Source organism: Phyllopteryx taeniolatus, chromosome 5 (genome assembly GCF_024500385.1).
Source record: "Phyllopteryx taeniolatus isolate TA_2022b chromosome 5, UOR_Ptae_1.2, whole genome shotgun sequence".
In the NCBI taxonomy this organism is placed as follows: Eukaryota; Metazoa; Chordata; class Actinopteri; order Syngnathiformes; family Syngnathidae; genus Phyllopteryx; species Phyllopteryx taeniolatus.
In genome coordinates, this window is record NC_084506.1 from 20,450,896 (window position 1) to 20,476,045 (window position 25,150).

At 42.1% G+C, this 25,150-nt stretch overlaps 1 protein-coding gene across 15 annotated transcripts in view; it reads right to left on the minus strand.

Moving 5' to 3' along the window:
• Nucleotides 1-25,150, minus strand: part of kcnq1.2 (potassium voltage-gated channel, KQT-like subfamily, member 1.2) — a 192,670-nt gene that overhangs the window by 122,332 nt on the left and 45,188 nt on the right. For 2 of the 15 annotated variants that reach the window (XM_061773594.1, XM_061773593.1), the window contains one exon: nt 8,876-9,363. The exons of the other annotated variants lie outside the window; for them this stretch is intronic. In XM_061773594.1, coding sequence (XP_061629578.1) covers nt 9,180-9,363 — 184 coding nt within the window. In that variant the 3' untranslated portion in view covers nt 8,876-9,179. Of the gene's footprint in view, nt 1-8,875; nt 9,364-25,150 lie in introns of those variants that run through there. 15 annotated transcript variants of the gene reach the window in all.

The following is a 25,150-nucleotide window of genomic DNA, read 5'->3' on the forward strand; positions in this document are numbered from 1 at the left end:
ATTTAACTTAGTGTCCAAAGAGGAAGAGAAAAACAAGAAAAACATGACTATTACGTGGATTCAAGGTAACCATTATTTTCCTTACACATCTCCCAATAATGTCTCTTGTGGTCAGTTAAAAAAAATTTAAAATTAAAAATCACGTTTTGTGACACAAAACATCTCCCTTTCAGACCAATACAACTTCAGCCAAGCGTACGTCAATATGGTGCTTATGCTAGTGCAAACACACCCTAACCTATGCAGAGCCAAAAAGCCAACAGTGCTTCTGTAAGGGACAAGTTAACCAACCCTGTTGCGCAGCTATCCATTCCGAGTGACAGTCATTTGTGTACCTTACACTCTCAGCACCAGCCAGCTACCACCATTCAAATTCAAATTGAAAAGCTAGTGGGGGGACAAGGCTTCGGGATCTGCTCAGAGCAATTAGTAGTGGACTCCTTCAGTGTCTGGCCCAGAGACTTTTAGCCCATCATGCAGAGGCATTGACCCCTTTCAGACACACCAAATGGAGGAAGAGAAAAGATGTGCAGAGAGAGAAAAAAAACAGGGCTGCCTAGCGACGCTGAAACGGGAGGAGGGGAGTCGACTAGCAGAGTTTGGACAGTTTGTTGGTTTTCCTCTCCCAACATTACACTAGAAGACAAGAGCTGTGATGGAGCGAGTGCATGGCCGCTGAGTCAACAAGGAATGCAAATGAAGTCAAAATTAAGACAAGATCTAAAAATTGCACTAGAATTGAAATATGAACACACATTTTTCATAAAACATAAATCAAGACATAGGCTTACAGTATTAATGAATGTCTCATTTTAAAGAATGACAATGTCTTTCAAGAAAATGCTCTTAAAACACAACTCATTTGTGTGTACGACAAAGTAAACAGAACAGCAACTATCATAGTGAACAAGCGCAACAACACTTGTAATTTGTGATGTTTGTAAGGGGCAAGACAACATGCAGGAATAAAGTCTTAGAGAAGGCCAATTTGTGAAGCAAATGGAGTTATCTGCATTCACATTTCTTTGTCAAGTCCTTATTTCCTGAGGTAAACAGCCGTATTAATAGTCTGGTTTAGCAGTTATAAAATATAAGACTTTTGGAATGCTATGGTAAAGGTTAAAAGTGATGCTATCCACCAGAAACACTTCAGTAGGTGCACACTGCTAGACCTGGGTTGGGCCTTACGCTTTTGTCTTAGGAACTTCCTAAGGTCCAGAAAACATTCCCCAGAGGTTTTCGGTCCATGATGGACATCACACTTGAAATCAACAATATGAGTTTTCTAGTCCACTGTATTGAAAACATGCTCTACTGGGATCAGGTTACTGTGGAGGCCATTTGAGTGCAGTGAACTTCATGTTCAAGAAACCATCTCTGTGACATTGGATTTTATCCTACGAGCACTAAGGTCACAAAGGGATAGAGGTGGTTCTAAAGAATAATAATGTGGTCCCGAACCACGGTGGGACAAGTGGTTCAGGGTCTAAATCTCAGCTCCGACCTTTTGTGGAATTTGCATGTTCTCCCCATGCTATTCTCCGGCGTCCCCTCGCTTAATCCCACATTCCAAAAACACGGATGTGAAGTTGGTTGAAGACTAAATTTCGAATCGGTGTGAATGTGAATGCTTGATTGTCTATATGTGTGCTGCAATTGGCTGACGACCAGTTCAGGGTGTACCCTCTTTGACAGTCAGCTGGGATAGGCTCCAGTTCACCCTTGACCCTAATGAGGATTAAGCGGTATAGAAATTGATGGATGGATGGATCAACCCTATCTAGATTTGTTGATCCATGGCAGGATTGAGCTGGGATTCTTTTAATAAGACTTCTTTAGATTGTTTAAACCTCCCCTGTCCAAATCTGGGGTGTTAAAGCATCAGATATTTTATATTAAACTGAACTGCCTCAATGCTTGCTGATAATATCAGGTTGCTTCAGTGTTTATGCAATGCCAAACCACAGTTCCCTTCTGGTAGAACAGAAGTCACTATAAGTAATGTTGCCTGCACCAAGCCAGAACTGGTCCTCAAACCCCCTACGCATTTTGAACTGATCCAAGATGCAAACTGGGGTCAAAAGATATTCCTTTCCTGGAAGCCCACCAAGACGTAAAGTACAGTGTCTTCTGAAATAACCAGACCACAATCGGATCCATTGTCAACATGTGAGATTGTGCAGATGTTTGTCTCCTCCAATGTCAGCCGTCAGTCCCAAAGACCTCCTCCGTTCATATCCAGTCCAACCTGCTCTCCAGCTGCACTTCACTTATGTAGCTGGTATTGACTTAACCTCTATCTGTCCATCACAGGACATGAGCGCTATAGGAATGGGGGAGGTGGCTGCCGTATGTTTTCCCAGTACCCACAAATAGCGGTCTGTGGAGTGCATCGAAGTATATGTCTATGTGGTGTGTGGGTGCTGTCTGTCTCTTCTTAAGTGATGAGCCCAAAAGAAACACCCGGGGCTTGTGTGCGTCTCTTCACAGCGCTGACACAGCCTCTTCAGCTGCGTCTTTACCCTCCCGTGAGGTCAAATGCAGGCCGCGGCGATAAAGGCTGAACTTGTGACACTCGTCCCAGTCCATAAGACGGCTCATTGTGCAGCAACAGATAGCAGACACAATGAGCCCTCGGCGGAGTCCTGGTATTCGCTGTGTTTCTTTTTCTCGGCTGAGACGGCGTGCAGGGATTCTCCTTTATGGTTGGCTAGTGACCCTTTAATCACACAGTGCTGCTCCCCCTTCATCGGATGTTTGTCCAAATTTCATATCAATGCAAATGAGGTTGGTGAGGACTTCATTTGAGAACACTTTGGGTGATGATTTTTTATAAGTGTATAGACCTATAAGAAAATAGGGTGGCGCACTACTGAATGTACCGCCATGAATACTCTGCTCTTTCTAACGCCATTTGTTCAAAAGAAAACTCACCTGAAAGTTCTCAAGGCTTTAGACAGTGAACTATCCTCCAAAAACAATAACTTAGTTATTAAGAGAGTGTCGGAAAATAACAGCTGCACTTGGGCCATATACAAACAAAAATGCTTAAAATGGACATTTTGGTATTTTTGTCCACAGGCAAAGTGCATTTTAAACAGTGACTTCTGATTGGATGAACTCATGATGGCTGATGATTCAAGTAAGTTGAGGTCAACGAACAGTTTAGTACATCTTCTGTGTCACCTTTCTGTCATTAATTATCTGAAACCCCTCTTTTAGAGATTATTGTTCCTGGTAAGATCAACAACACAACTGAGTTAATGGTACATCATACTTGAGATGCTTGAGATAGTTGAGGTCAAATATCAAGGGATTTCCTCACGGGTGGAAGGAGATTCTTGTCCTTTTACTCTCCATTTGTTTAGAATAACCAAACATATCTAACCTTGTGACTTTGTTATGCCCGATTTGACATTGTCCTTTTGGAACAAAAAAAAACAAAAAAATAATGGCCTGAATAGTAACAGTGGAACAACATACAAGTTCTGGTCTGTCATTGTTTAACTCGACGAAGCCAATACGCAAGGCGGATTGTGAAAAAGTTTCCATTAATCAAAAAGGGATTGCGTTTGTGTCTACATTTGTCACAGCTGAGTTCCTGCAGCCTTGGACACAGAAGCTCAAATAGAGGTGGAGAAGCAGCAGGTGTACAACCATCACACACACATCTTCGGACTTATCCGAAGCGTAAACTTACATTTGAGTCATGAGCTTGCTCGCTAGTAATCTCCATCGCCTTTTTACTCATTTATCAAAAGAATCCAAGGTCCCCACAGCAAACCAGGTGGCTAAAGGGAAAGAAAAAAAAAAACATTGTTTGCCCCCACCCCCAACGCCTCCCCGTTGACACACAACAACTCATCACTTTTGCCTCGCACAGCTGTGGCTGTCGACTTTACCATCTAATGCATTTAATAACCATGACCTTCACGCTCAGCTTGTCAGACCTTTATTAGAGCAAGAGCCAGAAAGGCAATAAAAGGCCACAGATGGACAAGGGACAACCCCGCTGACGAGCCCGCAAACAGAGGAGCTTTCTACATGCCATCACGTCTGCCGATGACTTCAATGACTTGTCATTGGCTGACAGATGTCTGGGCCCTCTGACGTGCATAAATCAAAAACGTCTTGATGGTTTTTCTCGATGGGAGCGTATTTGAAAAATCCAGAAAGGCTCTCACTCAGCTCGCATCGCAAGTCAACACACGCTGAGACACTGCTGATGGACTAAAAATAATATCTAGGTTACAATGCCTTGCCAAGCCTCAAACACAACAAAATCTCAGGAAGCAGTCCTTTCAGCGAGTCGCCATAGTGACCAACCACATGCACAAGTCAGACAAGGGTGAGTGGTCAGAGTAGCAGTCAGGCCATGTTGTCTCCTCGACTATAATAGGCCTAAAACACAGCCTTGGTTTAACTAAGCACAGATGTGTTGGAGATAGCTGCTTTGCATACATGGGTCAAGTGGCGGGCATATGATTAGCCAAACACTAACTGAGTCACACCATTATTACCATCGACGGAGACGAGCTTGTTTTTCATATGCTGCCTCAAATGTGCCAGAGTGACCTCAGTGAACCTCAGTGACGGTTTGAGCAAACTCACACTGAATATGATTCATTTGATGAATCAGTATTGGTTGAAAAGATTAAGATGAATGAAGCACTGTAATATTTTCTGGTTGCGGTAACTAAAAGTATCTGGCAGGTTGTGTGAACTTGCACTTTGTAACCAATACTTAGGGGAAAACCACTCAATGTAAAGGCACAAATCCTACTGATTTTCAACCATCTCTGAACCAGGACATCTGACATGGTTCATGACACTTTTCCGTGAAGTACTGGCACAATTTTATGGCGTTCAGTTTTCCACTTTAAAATAATACCCACGAGAAACTGCGAAAACCACAGCACATTGAATACATCAGACAGAACGAGACATGCTGACAATCAACAACACTGTAGGACAACGAGGGTCGCCAAGGAGACAAATCTTTGTCAAACACAATTTTTGCACTACCTCACAAATTTGGCTTTAGTGATTCATATGTTCACTGGATCGCAGCATTATACAACTCACCCAAAACAATTGTCACCACAAATGGGATCACATCACAAAGTTTCACTTTACAAAGAGGAACAAGACAAGGACGCCCACTCTCACCCCTGCTATTCGCACTATTTATCGAACCACTGGCAATAGCGATACGGCAGAACACTAATATTATTATTATCTGTATTTCTGTGTCAGAACACAAAATCAAACATTACACAGATGATATCCTTTATTTACAAGTGTACACACAGCACCCCACATTGACAAAAAAAAAACAGAATTGTTGAAATTTTTGCAGATTTACTAAAAAGGAAAAACTGAAATATCACACAGCCATAAGTATTCAGACTCTTTGCTCAGCATTTAGTAGAAGCACCCTTTTGAGCTAATACAGCCATGAGTCTTTTTTGGGAAAGGTGCAACAAGTTTTTCACACCTAGATTTGGGGATCCTCTGGCATTCCTCCTTGCAGAGCCTCCCCAGTTCTGTCAGGTTGGATGGTGAATGTTGGTCGACAGCCATTTGCAGGTCTCTCCAGAGATGCTCAATTGGGTTTAAGTCAGGGCTCTGGCTGGGCCATTCAAGAACAGTCACGGAGTTGTTCTGAAGCCACTCTTTCGTCATTTTAGCTGTGTGCTTAGGGTCATTGTCTTGTTGGAAGGTGAACTTTCGGCCCAGTCTGAGGTCCTGAGCACTCTGGAGAAGGTTTTCGTCTAGGATATCCCTTGGCCACATTCATCTTTCCAACCAGTCGTCCTTTCCCTGCAGCTGAAAAATACCCCCACAGCATGAGCCTGCCACCACCATGCTTCACTGTTGGGACTGTATTGGAAAGGTGATGAGCAGTGCCTGGTTTTCTCCACACATGCCACTTAGAATTAAGGCCAAGAATTTCTATCTTGGTCTCATCAGACCAGAGAATTTTATTTTCCTCACCATCCTGGAGTCCTTCAGATGTTTTGTTTAGCAAACTCCATGTGGGCTTGCATGTCTTGCACTGTGGAGAGGCTTCCGTCGGGCCACTCTGCCATAAAGCCCCGACTGGTGGAGGGCTGCAGTGATGGTTGACTTTCTAGAACTTTCTCCCATCTCCTGACTGCATCTCTGGAGCTCAGCCACAGTGATCTCTGGGCTCTTCTTTACCTCTCTCACTAAGGCTCTTCTCCCCCGATTGCAATCAGTATAATCAAACACAGCTGGACTCCAATGAAGGTGTAGGACCATCTCAAGGATGATCAGAAGAAATGGGCAGCACCTGAGTTAAATATATGAGTGTCACAGCAAACGGTCTGAATAATTATGGCTGTGTGACATTTCAGTTTTTCTTTTTTAATAAATCTGCAAGAAATTTCAACAATTCAGTTTTTTTCTGTCAATATGGGGTGCTGTGTGTACATTAATGAGGGAAAAAATTAACTTGAATGATTTTAGCAAATGGCTGCAATATAACAAAGAGTGAAAAATTTAAGGGGGTCTGAATACTTTCCGTACCCACTGTATTTTCAGTGATCCCATTCAAACCCACGTTAAAATGGTTCCAAATGCTAGACTCCGCCATTTAACATTTTTACCCTAAAAATAAGAAAAAAATTAATTAGGCTATCTACCCTACTGAAAGGTAAAACAGAAGGGGGACTTGACGCACCCAACTTCAAACATTATTTATCTAGCCAAATGCAGTACCTCATTACATGGTTGCATCAAAATGTTGTTGGCTGGAACTAGAACAGATAGACTGCAATAGCACCAAACTTTCAGACCTCCCATTTATCAGCACAAGTCTCAAACATCAGAATTGTTTTTAAGAAAAAGCCACTTTATCAGCTTGGTAGAAAGGTCTAAACCACACAATATCACTCAGCACCATATCATTGCTCCCCAATCTGGCACAATCCCGATTTTGAGATGACCAAAAAAAAAAATAAATAAATAAAACCTTTATTGCAGCACATGGGAAAAGAATAGAATTGACTGCGTACATCACTTATTCACAAATAATGCATTCATGTCATGTGCAAATTTATTCCAAAAATTTCAAATTAGAGGTTGTAACTTCCTTCCATATTATAAAGAACAGAAATCCTGCTGCTCTCGGTCTCCGGGAGCCAGGGGGTTGCCCGCTGGCGCCACTCTGGGGGCCTCGGGTGGGGGGATGGGGGCCGTGCTGCTGCTCCCCGGGCCTGGGTCACCTCCCCCCCAACTGTCTAACTATTGTTCTGCTGTTGTTCGCACCACTATTCCCCTTGTCCGTTCTGTCCCTCTGTCTGTCCCCTAAAACCCTTTTTCTGTCTGGCTGAATTTTCAATAAACATCATAATAATTGAAAAAGGCGGGACGGTGGCCGACTGGTTAGACCGTCAGCCTCACAGTTCTGAGGACCCGGGTTCAATCCCCGGCCCCGCCTGTGTGGAGTTTGCATGTTCTCCCCGTGCCTGCGTGGGTTTTCTCCGGGCACTCCGGTTTCCTCCCACATCCCAAAAAAACATGCATTAATTGGAGACTCTAAATTGCCCGTAGGCATGACTGTGAGTGCGAATGGTTGTTTGTTCCTATGTGCCCTGCGATTGGCTGGCAACCAGTTCAGGGTGTACCCCGCCTCCTGCCCGATGACAGCTGGGATAGGATCCAGCACGCCCGCGACCCTAGTGAGGAGAAGCGGCTCAGAAAATGGATGGATGGATGGATAATTGAAAAATTAAGAAATAAACAGCGGGAGTATTTCAAACTCTCCTGCTGCACAGCAAAACTGTTCCAGCAGAAAAGGCATAAAGATCCACCAGGGCCATGAAGCTGGACAGGACAGGTTAAAAAAAAAGAGACAAATTTGATCTGCAAGGAGACTGAGGACAGCAAGAAATGGACCATGGCGTGTCCTTTCCGTTACAGTCACAGATCCATGCAGGAGAAAGAAGTTGTACAGGAACAGTGCTCATTCATCTTGGCAAGCTTGGAAACACAATTGACCAGGTACTATAAGTAGTACTACACAATTGACCAGGTGCTTTAAGTAGTACCACATACAACCTAGTTGGTCCTGATTTTCCAATGGAAAAGGATCATTGGAAAGTAGAACCATGTCAAGCTGTGCATGTACCGTGCAGTGGATAATGGGCATAAAACTGCCACTGTAATTTGTCATTTTCAGACTCCACAATGTAAATAACTAATGCTCCCCTCATCGTGTGGTTCGTGAAGAAACACCCGGAAGAATTATCAGCAAACGAGCAGTAAGAAGATAGCTAGTTACTATCAGCATTTTCCATTACAATCACAGATAACCCATGTAGGAGAAAGAACTTGTACAGGGCCAGTGCTCATTCATCTGCCCTTCAATCTATACTTAATTGCTTTCACAGTGGTTTAATGCACTGCAGCTGAATCATTTGATGGCTCATGGCCACTTGTTGACAGGTTTGAATTGTTGGACGCCTGTGAAACTCTACCCCTTCCTCAAAATCCATAGTGACGTCGTGAGAGGCCAGACCCGAGCGTTACGCTGGCAGGCATCCAGGTGTGAAAAGGTCCAACTGCGTAAGTGTGAAGCAGAGTGCGGCTGAGTAGGAACATACCATTTGCATATGCTCAGGCTGAACAAACAAGCCAGCACTTTATACCTGCTTGAGAAGCGGAGGTGATGGACGCTGACGTGTGGTGAGTGACATTTCTAATTTGGAAAGCGCAGTTAAATAATCCAGAACTTGATTGTAGGTGAATATGCTGCTACACAGAACATTTAAAAAGTTGCTTGCATGAAGCAGACTGTTAGTTTACACATAAAACAAATATTGACATTGAATATGTCAAACACCATATATAAGTCTTGAGGGGAAATGGCCAAATAAAATAAAACAGGTAACATTAGTCATTAGTCTTTATTTACATAGTGATACCCAGGATGACAGATGTGAAAGACATAAACTGTGTCAGAAGTCCGAGGTTTGTAGTCAATAGAGTGACAAGTCACGACAACCCTTGTGTCACAAAGTTAGTTTATCAATACTAACGTCATGTATCTAAACAAACAAATATTTTTTTAAATATGTAATAAAAATCCACATCTGCATTTGTGGGCTGCATTTGAAGGAGCCTTCTTCGAATTGACAGACTTCACAATGACATCATGGGCCTTCAAATTTAGCCCCCTGAATTGAGACAGAGCTATCGTGCTTCCTGGCTAGGCTTATAAGCACAAATTCTGGTAAAGGGAAATTAAACAATGTGGTTTGGTTCTGTCCTGTACCATTTCTACTCAGCTTGATTTGGGGCTGTCGGTTTTCCACTTCAAAATGGTACCACTGGAAACTGCGAAAACCACGGCACATTGAACGCATCAGTCGGAACAAGATATGCTAACAAACCAACAATCGAGGAGATGGAGGGTTTCCTGTATTTACTTGACGAGTTATATTCAAGAAGACTGAGGGCAGCAAGAGAATACTGCAGAGCCAAGGACACAACAGCAGGGTATGAGTCATGCCTAATTCACGATAAAATTAAGGGGGGAAAAAAAGCATCTGCACTTTTTTTTTGTTCCGTGCTGGTAGGGAATGGGTTGTACCTTGGCTAAATCACGTAAAAGCTCATTGTGTAGCTTTTGTGTAAGCCTTTGCTAAAACAAATGGTAATAAAACCATAACCTTCTTGGGAGGGTCGATAATAGAGACTTGAATGTGAAATTTGGCTCAGCTCCGCTAAGTGTCAGTAGCCTCGGCCTTGGTAACAGCTCTCTGCTCCAGGTAGCGAGGTGAGCCAAGGTTGAGCTTGAGTGGAGCAGGTTAGAACACATGGTGTCTTTTTAACAGAACTGTGCAGCTGCGGAGAAAACAGATTCCATTTGGCAACGGTGGGCGCCAAAAAAAATCCCAATGGCGCATTTACATGGATGCAGAGTTGAAAGCAGACATCCGCTAAGTATTTTGCTTTTCTCTGCAAGCAGAGAAAGGGGAACTGGCCCGACATAAAGCTGTACGTTCACTCAAATATGCACATAATGGAGCAGCTAGTGTGGAGTTAAGGTGTCATTCCAAGACTCTTCACAACGGAGAACTACAACCCCAATTCCAATGAAGTTGGGACGTTGTGTTAAACAAATAAAAACAGAATACAATGATTTGCAAATCATGATCCAATCTATATTTAATTGAATACACTACAAAGACAAGATATTTAATGTTCAAATCGATCAACTTTATTGTTTTTAGCAAATAATCATTAACTTAGAATTTTATGGCTGCAACACATTCCAAAAAAGCTGGGACAGGGTCATGTTTACCACTGTGTTATATCACCTTTTCTTTTAACAACATTCATGTTTGGGAACTGAGGACACTAATTGTTGAAGCTTTGTAGGTGGAATTCTTTCCCATTCTTGCTTGATGTACAACTTCAGCTGTTCAACAGTCCGGGGTCTCTGTTGTCGTATTTTACACTTCATAATGCACCACACATTTTCAATGGGAGACAGGTCTGGACTCCAGGCAGGCCAGTCGAGTACCCGCACTCTTTTACTACGAAGCCACACTGTTGTAACACGTGCAGAATGTGGTTTGGCATTGTCTTGCTGAAATAAGCAGAGGCGTCCATGAAAAAGACGTTGCTTGGATGGCAGAATGTGTTTCTCCAAAACCTGTATGTACCTTTCAGCATTAATGGTGTAAGTTAGCCATGCCATTGGCACTAACTCAGCCCCATACCATCACAGATCCTGGCTTTTGAACTTTGCGTCCATAACAGTCCAGATGGTTCTTTTCCTCTTTGGCCCGGAGGACACGACGTCCACAATTTCCAAAAACAATTTGAAATGTGGACTCGTCGGACCGCAGAACACTTTGCATCAGTCCATCTTAGATGAACTCAAGCCCAGAGAAGCCGGCGCCGTTTCTGGGTGTTGTTGATAAATGGCTTTTGCTTTGCATAGTAGAGTTTCAAGTTGCCCTTAGGGATGTAGCGCCGAACTGTATTTACTGACATTGTTTTTCTGAAGTGTTCCTGAGCCCATGTGGTGATATCCTTTACACATTGATGTCGGTTTTTGATGCAGTGCCGCCTGAGGGATCGAAGGTCACGGGCATTCAATGTTGGTTTTCGGCCTTGCCGCTTACATGCAGTGATTTCTCCAGATTCTCTGAACCTTTTCATGATATTATGGACCGTAGATGATGAAATCCCGAAATTCCTTGCAATTGTACGTTGCGGAACATTGTCCTTAAACGGTTCGACTATTTTCTCACGCCCTTGTTCACAAAGGTGAACCTCGCCCCATCTTTGCTTGTGAATGACTGAGCAATTCAGGGAAGCTCCTTTTATACCCAATGGCACCCACCTGTTCCCAATTAGCCTGTTCACCTGTGTGATGTGAAAAACAGGTGTTTGATGAGCATTCCTCAACTTTCTCAGTCTTTTTTGCCACCTGTCCCAGCTTTTTTTGAACGTGTTGCAGCCATAAAGTTCTATGTTAATGAGTATTTGGTAAAAACAATAAAGTTTATCAGTTTGAACATTACATATCTTGTCTTTGTAGTGTATTCAATTAAATATAGGTTGAACATGATTTGCAAATTATTGTATTCTGTTTTTATTTATGTTTAACACAACGTTCCAACTTCATTGGAATTGGGGTTGTACAGTTAACCTTTGTCGACGCAACTGCAGAGTGTGCCTAGTCAGCGCGCTCAGAGTAAGTCGTCCACTAGGCCATTTTGTCAAGGAGGGAGTCGGGGGGGTTGATGGTTGCAGGCGGGGGGCCTTCCCCAAGCGAGCAGTGCAGCTGTGCAACTGACAGATCGGTGCAGGGCGGCATGCCGCAAGTCTCTCCAGACACGGGCCCATCAAAGCTGCCAGGCCCACCGTGGTATGCTCCCCCTCTGCCAGTAGCTCTCTGGCCCGCCGCTACATGGGCGTGATATTGCCATCAAAGGCTCTGGTTGTTGAGAAAGGCAGGGAGATCACAGAGATACAATTAAAATTACATATGAGAGGGCTGCGGGGCAGTGCCCGGGTATAAAATGTTGGGGATGGTAAAAAAAATATATATATATTTGAGGAGAGTAAAAATGTTTTTTTATAAATAAATAATAATAATAATCTAGACACTACTTACAAAAACTTAGCGATATTAGGCATTTGGATTCAATTCTAAAAAAAAATTCAAAAAAATCTAAAATGCACTGTAACTATTACAGGTGAACTTAATTTGACATTCTCTAAACTTTTCAAACCACATGTCCAAATTTTCAATGTTTTCTTCACTCTATTTGTTTTGGTTTGTCAGACATACTTCTGCCTAAGGTGCTGTCACATGACGCTGTTTCCCCAATCTAATATAACCACTAGCGATGTATAACTTATATAACTTGTATAACCAAAATATAATGAATCCAACCTAGGGTGTTCACACTTGTTCAGTCATCCTAACAAACTCAGAGGGATTACTGTACAGTTTCTTAGCATATGTAAACAGTCACAAATGAAACCAGTAAAGGTGTTTTCACATTTTAAAAAAAAAACAGGACACAAAAAAACAAACAACAAACGCAAGTGTAATTCTCTCTGTTTTGTTTAGTTTGACTGTAACCCTCAACTAGTTTGAAGCTTCTTTTTGATGAATTCTTCACTATTTGCCAAACTGCTGCTTAATCTGACTTGAGTTCAGTTGTGTTGACTGCCATCATACAGTGCTTGTGTTTCAAGTTTGCGCTTGCAAGTCAAAGCAAAAATATCGGCTGAAGGACGCCATGTATCTCAAAAAACTCTTAAGTCGTTAGTAGTAAGGGCATTACTATGGTAAATATTTGTATGAAAAACACTTCTAGGCCATAAATACAAAACAATCAAATGAAAAGCAAAAAGTACAATGATGACAGAGCAACGTATTCTTAGGACGCTTCACAAACGAATTTATTGAGTTGTTTGTAACCTCAAAATGTCATATGTCGGGACCAAAGTCTGAAACAGTCTTCTTTAAGTGGACTAACAGAAAAAGGTACCCAGTTCTTTTGGGTTTCACATTGTCAGTTCATTAAAGAGGTGGAGTCCTTTTCAGGTCAATACAATGCCAAGTACAATACAACACAACCTCTACGTAGCCTTGAAACAAACTGAACTAACCAAATCTGACACTCATCTCAGTTCAACTCGTGAGAGATTCCCTTGGTATTGACATGGCGGTGAAAAAAAAAAAACGCCTAATGACTCATTTCTTCTGAGTTTGTTCTAATGTTTGGTGGGACAAAGTGTGATAACCTCATCTGGCACCTCTAAGATCCAACTGAGATCAGTCTCAATCAACATAAAGTAGATCAGAAAGAGAAAGGAGTTCTGGTTTTCGCATTTATGACTATGCAAAATTTCCTAGCTGCATTGAACGCATCACACTCTGCTACTGACCCTAGTGTCTTTTTCAATCTCTCCTGAATTTGACATGACTGCAGTGCTGCCATTCTTTCAATTAATCTCTGTCACAAATACTTACTGTTTCTTACTTGCCCCCCTCCGTCCCTCTCAATCCCCTCGTACCCTTAGAGGTCACCTCTCAGCTCATTTAATATAAGCCAGCGGCTCGGCAAGCCGATTCGCACCTGAAGTTGGCCGTCGAGCAGCGGCGAGTGGTCTTGAATGGCGGCATTGTTGTCCCTGCGGGGGGCTCAGACAGCAGCGCAGCCGCCGACGGCCACAATGGAAGCCTTAAGGGTCTGGAATAATTTGACTAAACGCGTGGGATTTGCGAGTGTGGATTATCACCGTTTAGCCACGCAACCAACTGACCAATCAGCCCCCCCTTCCCAGCCCCTTGTCAGAGTAGCGTTGTTTTGGATGAAACAATTCAGATTTTTAGGATTTTAAGCTCTCCTGTTCTTTTGAATCCCGTGCATCTGACGTCGGTTGATTCCCTTCAGCTCAATTTCAATCCGTTTCACGCTTTGCCACATGTTCTTATGCAAATATGCGGTTGTTTAGGAGCATTATTTGTGGCCTGTCACATCTCCGCTTCCAATACGACTGCTTAAGAGAACCACTCTGCTGCACCTTCTTGCTCCTCTTGGACGGAGATGGAGAAGATAAGGGGTTTATATTCCTAAAAGGGTGGGGCTGGAGGGGGGTAAAGGGCGCAGCCTGCCTTTAGAAGAGCTTAAGGCCTAGTGTGGCGAATTAAATAGAAGACCCAGACAGAATTAGTTCCAAGGCAGACTGGGTCCTGTTCTATGAAACTAAACAATTAGATGGATTAAACGCAATAGGTCAGACTGCACTGCCGCAGCTGCGTTATGGTTTCGACGACACCCAGGAGGTGGATATGAGTAATACTGTATGTGTCTGTATTACAGGGCTGCTTCCACTAGGCAGCATGGTTCGCTTCAGTAGGCATTTTTCCGTTTGACGTTTCAGTACACTTTTAGAGGCATTTAGTCCACTTGTATCACTCATGTTGGGTTAGAGTCACCGTACAATGTCACTTTCCTCTTTCTTTAACATACCGGTATCTCCTCATATAACGACTCAACTGCAGCCACAGCACGAGGCATCCATTTTGGTGTAAGACACGTACTGCAATTAACATCTGCATTTCTCCTCCCTTTATTTGTCTGAGGTTGATGACACACCTAACGACTATTTTGGAACTGGCATCTAATAGAACCACTATCAGCGGAAATACAGTACAGGGGTTCCTCGGTTTACAGCGGAGTTCTGGAATTTGGAAGCTAGAATTTACTACAGTGATGCCTTGAGATAAGAGTTTGATTCCTTTAGTGACCACGCTCGTAACTCAAAACGCTTGTATCTCAAATCATCGTTACCAATTGAAATGAATGGAAATGCCATTAATCTGTTACACCATCTTGTTTTGTTGTGTTTTTAATAAGAAAATAGCACTATAATATTGTCCTTTATGAAAACATACAGTAATGACATAATTAAATACAATGTAAAGAATTAAACAGTTTGTGCATCATGATTCAATCCAATTCATTGTGCTGCTCCTTCTGGTGTGTCTGCCTTGGCTGGTAGACGGTAAAATACAGTCATGCAGACACCAATACAGAAAAACATGATTTCTTCTACCACTACTACTGTAAGTGCCTCAGAAAGATAATATAATAATATAACAATATTATCATATTAGTATTTTTTCCATAGAGGGTACAGAATATGCCTGTGAGAATGGTTATATTATGTGTCTACATGTGTTACTCCACAGTTAGTGTTCAAATACCCATTGCTTCTAAAACAGCAACATCGATGCTAACCGTTAGCGTGTCAATGGCGTTTTGGATTGTTGGATAGCTAGAAGCTAAGCAGACTGGTTGTTTTAAATACGCAAAGTGTAAATCTCTCTGTTTGATGTTTAATTTGACTAACCCTAACCTATTTTGAAGCTTCTATTTGATGAATTCTTCACTATTTGCCAAACTGATCCTTATTCTGATGTGAGTTCAATTGAGTTCACTGCCATCATACAGTCCTCATGTCTTAAGTTTGCACTTGCAAGTCAAAGCAAAAATATTGCCTGAATGACGGCTTGTATCTAAAAAATACTTAAGTCATTAATAGTAAGGTCATTATTATAGTAAATATTTGTATAAAAAACACTTCTCGGCCATAAATACAAAAGCATCAATTGAAAAGGAAAAAGTACAATAGTAACAGAGCGAAGTATTCTTAGGCCGCTTCAGAAACTAATTTATTGGGAGCTGTTCGTAACCTCGAAATGTCGTAAAAAGTAAACCGAGGAACCCCGTAAAGCATCAAATTCACTCTCGGTGTTATGTTGCCACGCGAATAACATAGCTGATGCAGCTATCGCTATCCCACAAATACACCTTGTGAGAGACATTTAAGCATAATCAAGATTTACCGGATTTACTGTGGCGAAATAAACTGGACCACTTGGTGGAAACAGAATGCAATTTATCACATAATGAGAGGGGAGCAAACATTTACGAATTGCATTTTCCATAAAGACCGCCAACTGCTGTCGGGCAAACAACTAAGATGGTGAGATTCCAGTTTTACGAGGGGATGATCACTATCAGCAGTCCAAGATGTTCCAAGACAATGATGACGACGACGGTGGGACATTTTCAGGAAGTCCAGACAGCCACGGATACTTTTTTTCTTCTTTAGGCAGTTTGTTAGAGCAACAGGGGAACAAATTGTCCAAATCCACCAGTCCAAATAATCCCTAATGCTGGCATTTCTGCTGTCTGACTGGCAGGTTGACTGATCAACTTACTGACTGGCTGGTTGGCTTTTTGAGATCCCTCCGCAACAACACCGACCCCCCCCCACACACACACACACACGCTCCCCTCCCACCCCCGTCATCCACCTGCGGTAAAAGGCTCTTTTGTCAGTGGGGCCTAATTTGATCTGACACACACCCTACACATGTGGAACAGCTCAGCCCCCGCACACACTTTTTCGTCATGACGTGTCAAAAAGAGGCGAGGCGAGAGGGATTCAGGAGGTGTAAAGCACGGCGAAGAAGTGCAAAAGCTTTGCTCCAGTGCACACAAATGCCGGCCTTCAACACTTGTTTTATTTTCTTCCTCCATTGCATGAGAAATACACTTCTTGGCTACACTTGGCGTCAAAAACCTGGTCTTTTTGGCAGGAGAATAATGCTCATTTTGTAAGAGATTGAACAAAATGTTTATTATTGTGGTATATAACTGCTCCGCGCTATAAGATGAAAGATCATAAGTTGTGCAGGTGTACTGAACCTGTAATGTCGTAGCCTGCTACAGTGGTACTTTGACTTCAGTTTAATTTGTTCCATGACTGAGCTCGTGAAAAAAATAATTTACAAACTGTACCAGTAATAAAACATACAGTACTACTACTACTACTACTACTACGTCTACCTCTTCTACCGAATTTAAAATAACTTTCCTGAATTGTGGGCTCAGTTTGTACCTGACAATTGGACAGCTGTGATTCTGATACTAATTCATTGACTATTTTTATATACAGACTCAAAACACATCTCTTAATTGACCTTTTATATTTTATATCTATTCATTTCATTGTTGTTTCTTCTCTTATTTAAGCTTTCTATTGGGGGGATGGGGGGGGTCCTTGAGTGTCCAGAAATATGCCAATCAAAATGTCTTATCAAAATGAAGTGCAGCACAATAATGTTCATGTAAAAACTTGGTTGCAAACACGTTATCTTACTAATTTACTGCAGGGTAAAAATAGCTCTCTTGTTGAAGTACAGCACACCATACATCAACATCACCAACCCAATGAACTCTTTGCATCCGTTATGCCCACTCACCGCAAGACCCTCCCTGATTTAATGTGAAATAAAACAGAACCCAAAGACAGAGAGCAGGAATGAGAGAGACTGCAAGGCCTGTCAGGTCTGCACAGATCTGAACGAAACTGGAGGTGTCCGAGAATTGCAGTAAAATGAGTCACTGGTGGACACAGTTTCTGCTAAATTTATCTCAAATGTGTGTTTAAAAAAACAACAACATACAAAACAGGACAATTCACATTATACAGATGATTTCCAAACTGACAATAGCGATCAGACAAATAGGGTTGGGTTTAGGGTCATTTTTAAAGATGACATTTTGTGGGCCTTAATTTTTTACTTTTGAAGCCATATTCCCGAGTATAATATTCTAACGTATACAAGTGAAAAAATGGCGATGACCTATTTGAAATATAAAAGATTTTTTTTAGTTCAGGACCAGTCAAGAATCACAAAACCCACGCTGGCAATTTCTCGGTTAATTACACATTTAACTAAAAGGTGTAGCATTCATATTACAACATTATTCAATATCACAGATCCATCCATCCATCCATTTTCCGTACCGCTTATCCTCACTAGGGTTGCGGGCGTGCCGGAGCCTATCCCAGCTATCTTCGGGCGAGAGGCGGGGTACACCCTGAACTGGTCACCAGCCAATCGCAGCCCACATATAAACAAACAACCATTTGCGATCACCTCTACAGGCAATTTAGAGTCTTCAATTCACCTAGCCGCCTATAAAAAGCTCATGTACACCAAAGGTTAGTGATCGACCACTGCTTGTCTTTGTTTTGTTATCCAAGCAGACACTCCAGTATATTGTTATCTTTTCACTGTTACAGGATGGCGCTCAGTGAATTCGCTGATGTGGAAATTGAGGCTGTTCCTAAGATAGCGTTAGCGCATGCCTTTTCAGATGGCAATTGAACCTGTTCATAGCAATTGAGATTTTTGTTATATTTGAGGATATTTTGCAAGTGACCTTATTATTAGTGAGGCACCGCTGCTAGTTTGCTGCGCTGACCAAACACCTGCTGATTCTGGTGAGGCGTACGTCTTGTTAATTCCAAAACGTGTTTGGCAATTAATTAACTTTCAGCTTTGAGTAGTTGGTTCATCTCCTACAATGCGGTAACGTTCTCAAAACACTGCCGCGTACTGCACTGGAGTGAAAAAAAATGCACAGCACAACCAGGTCCAGATCTGCTCACAAATTGCACCGTATATTTATCTTTCCTTTATTTAAATGGTCAACAATCATTCACCCATGAAACTCAAGATTGGTTCCAAGTGTTGCTTGGGAGGAAAACAAAACAGCAGTTTCTTTTTTTTTTTTTTACATCCCAAAGAATTAGCAGTGGGCTGTTTCCCCTTTCCTCCATTTAACCCACTCTCTACAAAAGTACTTCCTTAGCCTCTGTCTCTCGACCACTAACCCCTCTCACGGTTCAGATCAACTGCGGCCCTCTCCTGCGTATTTTAAGTAATTGCTCGTGGCAGTCAAGGTGTCTGCATAAGGGCCTGTCACAAGCAATCCACTGGCATGAGTAGGGGCCTTGTGCATGAACCTAATCCAGGCAAAATGGAACAACGGAGGGGATTAAGAAATTGCTCAGCAGCTAAAAAAAAAAAAAGTAGGTTGGGTGGTCTTTTAAAGCTCAAAAAGTAACAAGAAGAATGATTACTTTTTATGTACCCAGGCAGAAAAGCAAATGTCAAATACACTACAGTAAACAAGATGTTCCACATCCGCCCGTTTTACATGAAACTTTACAATATTGCCATTCTATTTTTACAAATACTGCTTCACCCCTCCCACATGCTTTGAAACACACTTTTGAAACACATCCTCAACATATCTGAACTCACATGAAAATTGAAAGCATAAGATATATACGGTAGGTGTCAAACTCAAGGCCCGGGGGCCACATCCAGCCCGCCGCATGATTTTATGGGGCCGCGAAAGCAAATTATGTTCATCAAATTTTTGCACATTTTTGCTCAAATCTGTAACAAAATTCATGAGTGTGCTCATTGTGTTTTACTGTTTTCCCGGCATCCAATGAACGGCTGAAAAGTGAATTGAACTGCAGCTCTCCTTTCCCACATACAAGGACATTATGACAAGGAGGTATAATGTAAAAACGCATAAAAACAAGCGCTATAAGTTGCCAATTTCTGTGATATTGCAGGGCTTTTCACACAGATATGGTTTACCCAAATATATGTGCTATAGCGGGGGGAACAGTTTTTCCATAGGCATCTAAATCAAAGCTTCCAGACGTCAAAGAACTGCAATTTCCACTCCCGCTTTGTTGTTTTCTCACGAGACTCTCGTGACAAATTGACTGTACATTCAAGAGAAATATTTTCTGCTAATTATCCCAAGAATTCCCCCTCGTAGTTGTGTGTATAATTTGCACATGGTCGGGCATAGCGCATCGTTGCACATAAAAACAGGCTTGTGTTTTGCCGTAACACTCCGAAAAGCCTTCGGCAAGCAGGGAAATTCCGCACTCGCCATCGCTGCCACAGGTAGTGTTGCGTGTTCCACAGGTGACACAAAGACAGACGGACAAACAGAAAGACTGGTCAGCAGCCACCTTTTGCCACAGCATGGCGAAAATAAGTAGTGGAGCCCCCGAAAGCCCAAATGACTTAAGTTCCTAAGTGTTTGGGAAACGCTCCCATCAATGTCAGATCCTTTTATTGCGCTGACTTCCTATTGCTTTTCCCTGCTTGGGGCTCAGAGCGTGGTCATGGGAGCGGGGATTTACTTCTCGTGGCTTTGTCTTTCATCAGCCATAATGTTGGCAATTTCAATAAGCACACAAGGTTACATCTTGTTTTGCTGGGCGATTTATTCTTACTATAACGCAGGGATGGGGAACTGATGGCCCGCGGCCCGCATGTGGCCCGTACCCACAGTCGGAGTGGCCCCTCGATTAATTTTGGAATGTTATAAAAATGCTTCCTCCATCATACATCGGTTGTAGGTTGTAGTTACACTATTCACCACTGGATGGCAGATATTATTTTGTAGCACTTCCAGTCCAAATATTGTAAATTATTAGGGACTAGACTGTAAAGACACTGTCAACCATGGTTGAGTTTGCAGCATTAGTGGGTTGCCCAAAGAAGCACCAACTCCTTATACATGGAGAAGGAGAAAATATTGCATCATTGCTCGGAAGAGCACACTAGCATAACCAGGTGAGACACCAGGGGCCTCATGTACAAAAGGTGCGTACGCACAAAAACGTGGCGTCCGTTCTTTTTCACGGCAAAGGTCAGTTGTATCAAGGGTGACATGACCGTGGAAATGTGCGGTGCCTCACGCCAACTGCATGGCTGGCGTACGCACGTTTCTGCAGCTTTTGGTGCTTTGGCGACACTTAGAGGTAATGCTGGGAAACTGTTCTCATAAATCTGCACATCAAAGACACATGAATAATTAGCACTGATGAACAATTTATGCCCAGCAACATTTGATTTCAACAATGCAATTGAGGCAAGGACTGAGAATTAATTTGTTAACCAGTGTATTTAATGAACCACTGATATTTGTGAGGACACCTATTAATTGATCAAGGCGATCATTTATGCTGCCTATTGCCTATTGCCCTCACAATCGCCTTCCAGCACATGCACTGAAAAAAAGAGTCCTTTGAATTTGAACATGTACATCGGTTGCAGATGATTAAAATGTTTAAATTGACATAATTTACCCCTCTTCTCCTAAAAAAAAAAAAAAAAAAAAAAGATTTTTTTTTTGTCAGTGTTCGTGTCCTCTCCTGTGTATTAAAATAATAAATTGAGTAATCAAAAAGTTTTTGTTATCCTCTTTGATATGCTGATGTGCTTTTATTCAAAACATTTATTACAAATACCACACACACAACATTTACGCATGAACCTTTATCTCACAGGGCTGAGTGTAGGTTACTGTATGAACACATTTGTTATGAGTTATAAAAATACATGGTATTAACCTTGTGGGGTGATCATAGTGAGCCATGTGTCCTCCCATTACCCCTGAGAGAGCAGTGTCACCCATGATCACAGCGATTCTCTCCTCGAACGGGGTGAGGCCCTCCGCGCCGCTTCTTCCTCCTTTTTTTGGCCACACTTTGGCGGTGGGCAGCTGTCACATCACATCACATCCACCTTAATGTCTGACCACTTCTTTTTTAGTTCAGCGTGTGCGCGCTATTCTGTCTTCACAGCATTGACAGCCGCACACTTTTGCGTGCCTTCACTTCATTGAGCAACTTCACATTCAGAAAAAATATTTTTCTTCATTAACTTGCTCATTTTCCTTTTTTTCTGATCATGCACAGATCGGCATCTCAGGTGCAGGGTTCATTTAAATATGATTTGCATATTCAAATATGGGCGTGGACAGGGAGGAGTCGGCTACTCCAACATGTGCGCTCATTTCCACGTTGATTGGAATGTACAAAGGAAATGTGCTTGGATTAATGAGTACGCAGAGTTTCATACATCTGAATATTTTTGTGCGTACGACGTTTTCTGGATTTGAGCGTACGCCATGTTTTAGGAGGAAATCCACACAAGTCTTTGTACATGAGGCCCCTGGTAACGCTAAACTCTGCTTAACAAATCGTCTGAACTGACCGGGATGCTACTGTATCCCACACAAGTCACAGTTTCATGTTAATAATAATTTTAATCTGACAGCTAATTAACATAAACACACCTAAATGATTATCAATGTCCTTACTATGGGGTATCGAAGAGCGGCCAATCTATTGGTCGATCTCAACCAAAGTACACAAACAACAATTTGTTTTCTTCAAAAGAATTATTAAAAGTACTTTTTTTGTTGTTGTTTGCTTTAAATCCTTTGTTGTTGAACAGCGGATCTTTATACATGCATTTGACATGAAATACAGTACATTAAGATACTGCTATGTACGTTGTTTCAATAAAGAAACAGATGTACATATTTTTGTCCATATTTAAAATGACATTCTTGTCACAATTCTAGTTAGGAAGTGCACAGTCCGATGTGGCCCCCTGGCAGTGCTGAGGGAAAATTGTAGACCTTTCCATTATTTAAGTTGCTCCATCCCTGCTCGAAACAGTCATTGTATGCAAATTAAGTTGTTTTTCTTATTCCTAAACTCATGAGGGGCACTGCCCACTGCGAGTTCTTGCCACAGGGCCCGGCAATGAACCAACACGTCAAGAGAGATCCTGTGGCATTTAAGAGGTGAGAGTTGTGGCAGGACAACTCAGAGGTGCTTTACCAGGACAACTCACCTGCTCACAATGGCCTGAGCATCTGACACTTCCTGGCTGAGAAGAACATCGCCGTGCTGCAGCAACCTGCCTCCTCGCCTGACCTGGCCCCAAGCTCCAGGGGGTCATTAAGGTGACTCATTTCAAAGACACGGACCACATCAAGATGGCCGTGAAGACAGAGCTGTGGAGCAGAGTGTGAGAAGGCATGGCAGAGAAGGCTAGGAAAGTGCCTTAGACTCCAGGGGGATTGCTTCAAAGGGGGACATTTTTAGTTTGGGTTTGAAATGTATCTTTTGTGAAAACAGTCCTGGAACTTCTGTGACACACCTCATCTTACTGCTCTTTACATTCAATTCTACATATACAGCAGTTCACATTTACATATACGTCTTCTCTATTCCTGTCCAGATGCTGACTATTCTTGCCATTGTTCACATTCACTATTATATGTACTATATATTGCATCAATTTATTTATTTACAGTTTGCCGTTCACATGTACATATACAGTATATTATTTTCTACTTAGATACAGTTGTCACGTACATTGCTGCTGACTATTCTTTCTGCGGTTCACGTCTGTGTATTGAGAATCAAATTATTTATGCTGGTCATTCCAGGCAATTACGTTCCCTGATATAGTAAGTACATTATGCACATTTGGGGATTTTATCGGTCATATATATATTATCATTGTTGTTGTGCGGCTGCTGTAATACAGTTTCAAGCTTATTCTATTCTATTGTATTCTCAAGAAGAGGAATGTGTGTTTGTTGTGTACATACAGTAAGCACTGGAATGCATGCATACACACACCTCCAACACACTCATACTAAGAACAATAACAAAGCAGGCATTACCTCATGTCATTCATCCACACATCCCGGACTGCAGATACGCTTCCCGTAAAAACAACACGTTAAAAGCGTGCGTGAACGTGAACAAAAACACACACACACACACACACACACACACACATCTGCCCCAGAGGCTCACCTCCCAACACTGCATTTCCTGAAAAGGACGACCGCTAGAATGTGTGCTGCGGCCTGACCCAAGGTGAGCGAGACAATGAGACAAAATAATACAAATAATTGATAAAAGATTGCAATCAAACATACATACATTTTCACCACATACACTTTGTTCCAAGTGAGATGGCTATAGATTAAAAGAAATCATATCAAGTAGGAACTTGATATGTTGGGTGTTTCAGAGCCACCGCAACTTTTGTTCGATGTCCGCCGCAAAGGCCGTGAACGCTGGCTGGGAGCACAAAGAAAAACACAGCTTTGATAGAGAGGGAAAAGTGTGGTTTCCTTGATTATTTTCTTTTTCTGCTTCCTCCGCACTGAAGGATGGAAAAGTGGGCTGGAAATATGACAATGAGCAGGGCCACGTCGGTCGGTAATGGTTGGTGTGAGATGGACTCGCCGCCAAGACACGCCCGACATTGGACACCAAAAGTCAGGGTGGATGGAAACTTAATTAAAAAAAAAAAAAAAAAAAAAAAAAAAAATCTTAGGACATTTCCACTTAATCTAAACGCTACACTTAACATATCCTTCTTGCTCTGGGTGGAAATGTGAACATTTTGCTGACGATGGCATCTTAACTTGGGGGGTGGGGGTAAAAAGTTAAAAATCAAACGGGTTAAGTGAGGAGCTCGAATTTAGATTGATGTTGCAACAGTGCGTCCTGCTGGTCATAAAAGGATGTGCATTTATGCACACACACACACACACACACACAGAGGCTTCTATTTGTTTAGAAATATTTAATCTGACTTTCAACACAAAAAGGGTATATCTATAGTATTGTTTATATATAGTTTTATAATGCATTTATTTTGTTGCGTAGCCACGAGACGTTGAGATTGTGTAATATAAAAAAAACAGAATGCCTATTAATCACGGTTTGAAATTATAGGCAACATTAGAAAATTATTATAATTAATGTTTTTTGTACTATTTATTCCCCCACTTTTCCACTCCTTTGACGTGTCGGCACCCGTCACCTCTGCCTTTGAAAAGATAGACTCAAAGTGAGCTTGAAAAGTGCTCAGAACAAGACGTTTACAGCACACTTGCGGTACATAAAGAGTGCGGCCTTTCAGCACCAGAGGAGACTGACTTGGGGTGGTTATTAGTCACATTTACTGCCATAGCCCACCCGGGGGGTCTCTCACCATAAACTCTGCTCTATATGGCTCCTATTAAAGCAGTGGAAAAATACAGCAGCCAACGAGGCGACAGACGCGTGAGGAGGAACCAGTTTAGCAATAAACACATCTGTCTCCAACAGCGGTGTGACGTAAGGATGTACAAAAATACTTTTTTTCAGTACTTTGTACTCTACGTGAGTATTTATTTTTCTGACGACTTTTTACCTTACACTCCCTACATTTGAAAACAGATATCAGTACTTTCTAGTCCTTATTTTGTCAAAATGGGCGAGTTAACTTTTTTTTCAAACTCTGTGGACAACGACACAAAAATAGAGAGCGTTAAAGTCAACCACGGTTGAGATCTCGACTGAGTGAGACTGATTGAAAAAACAG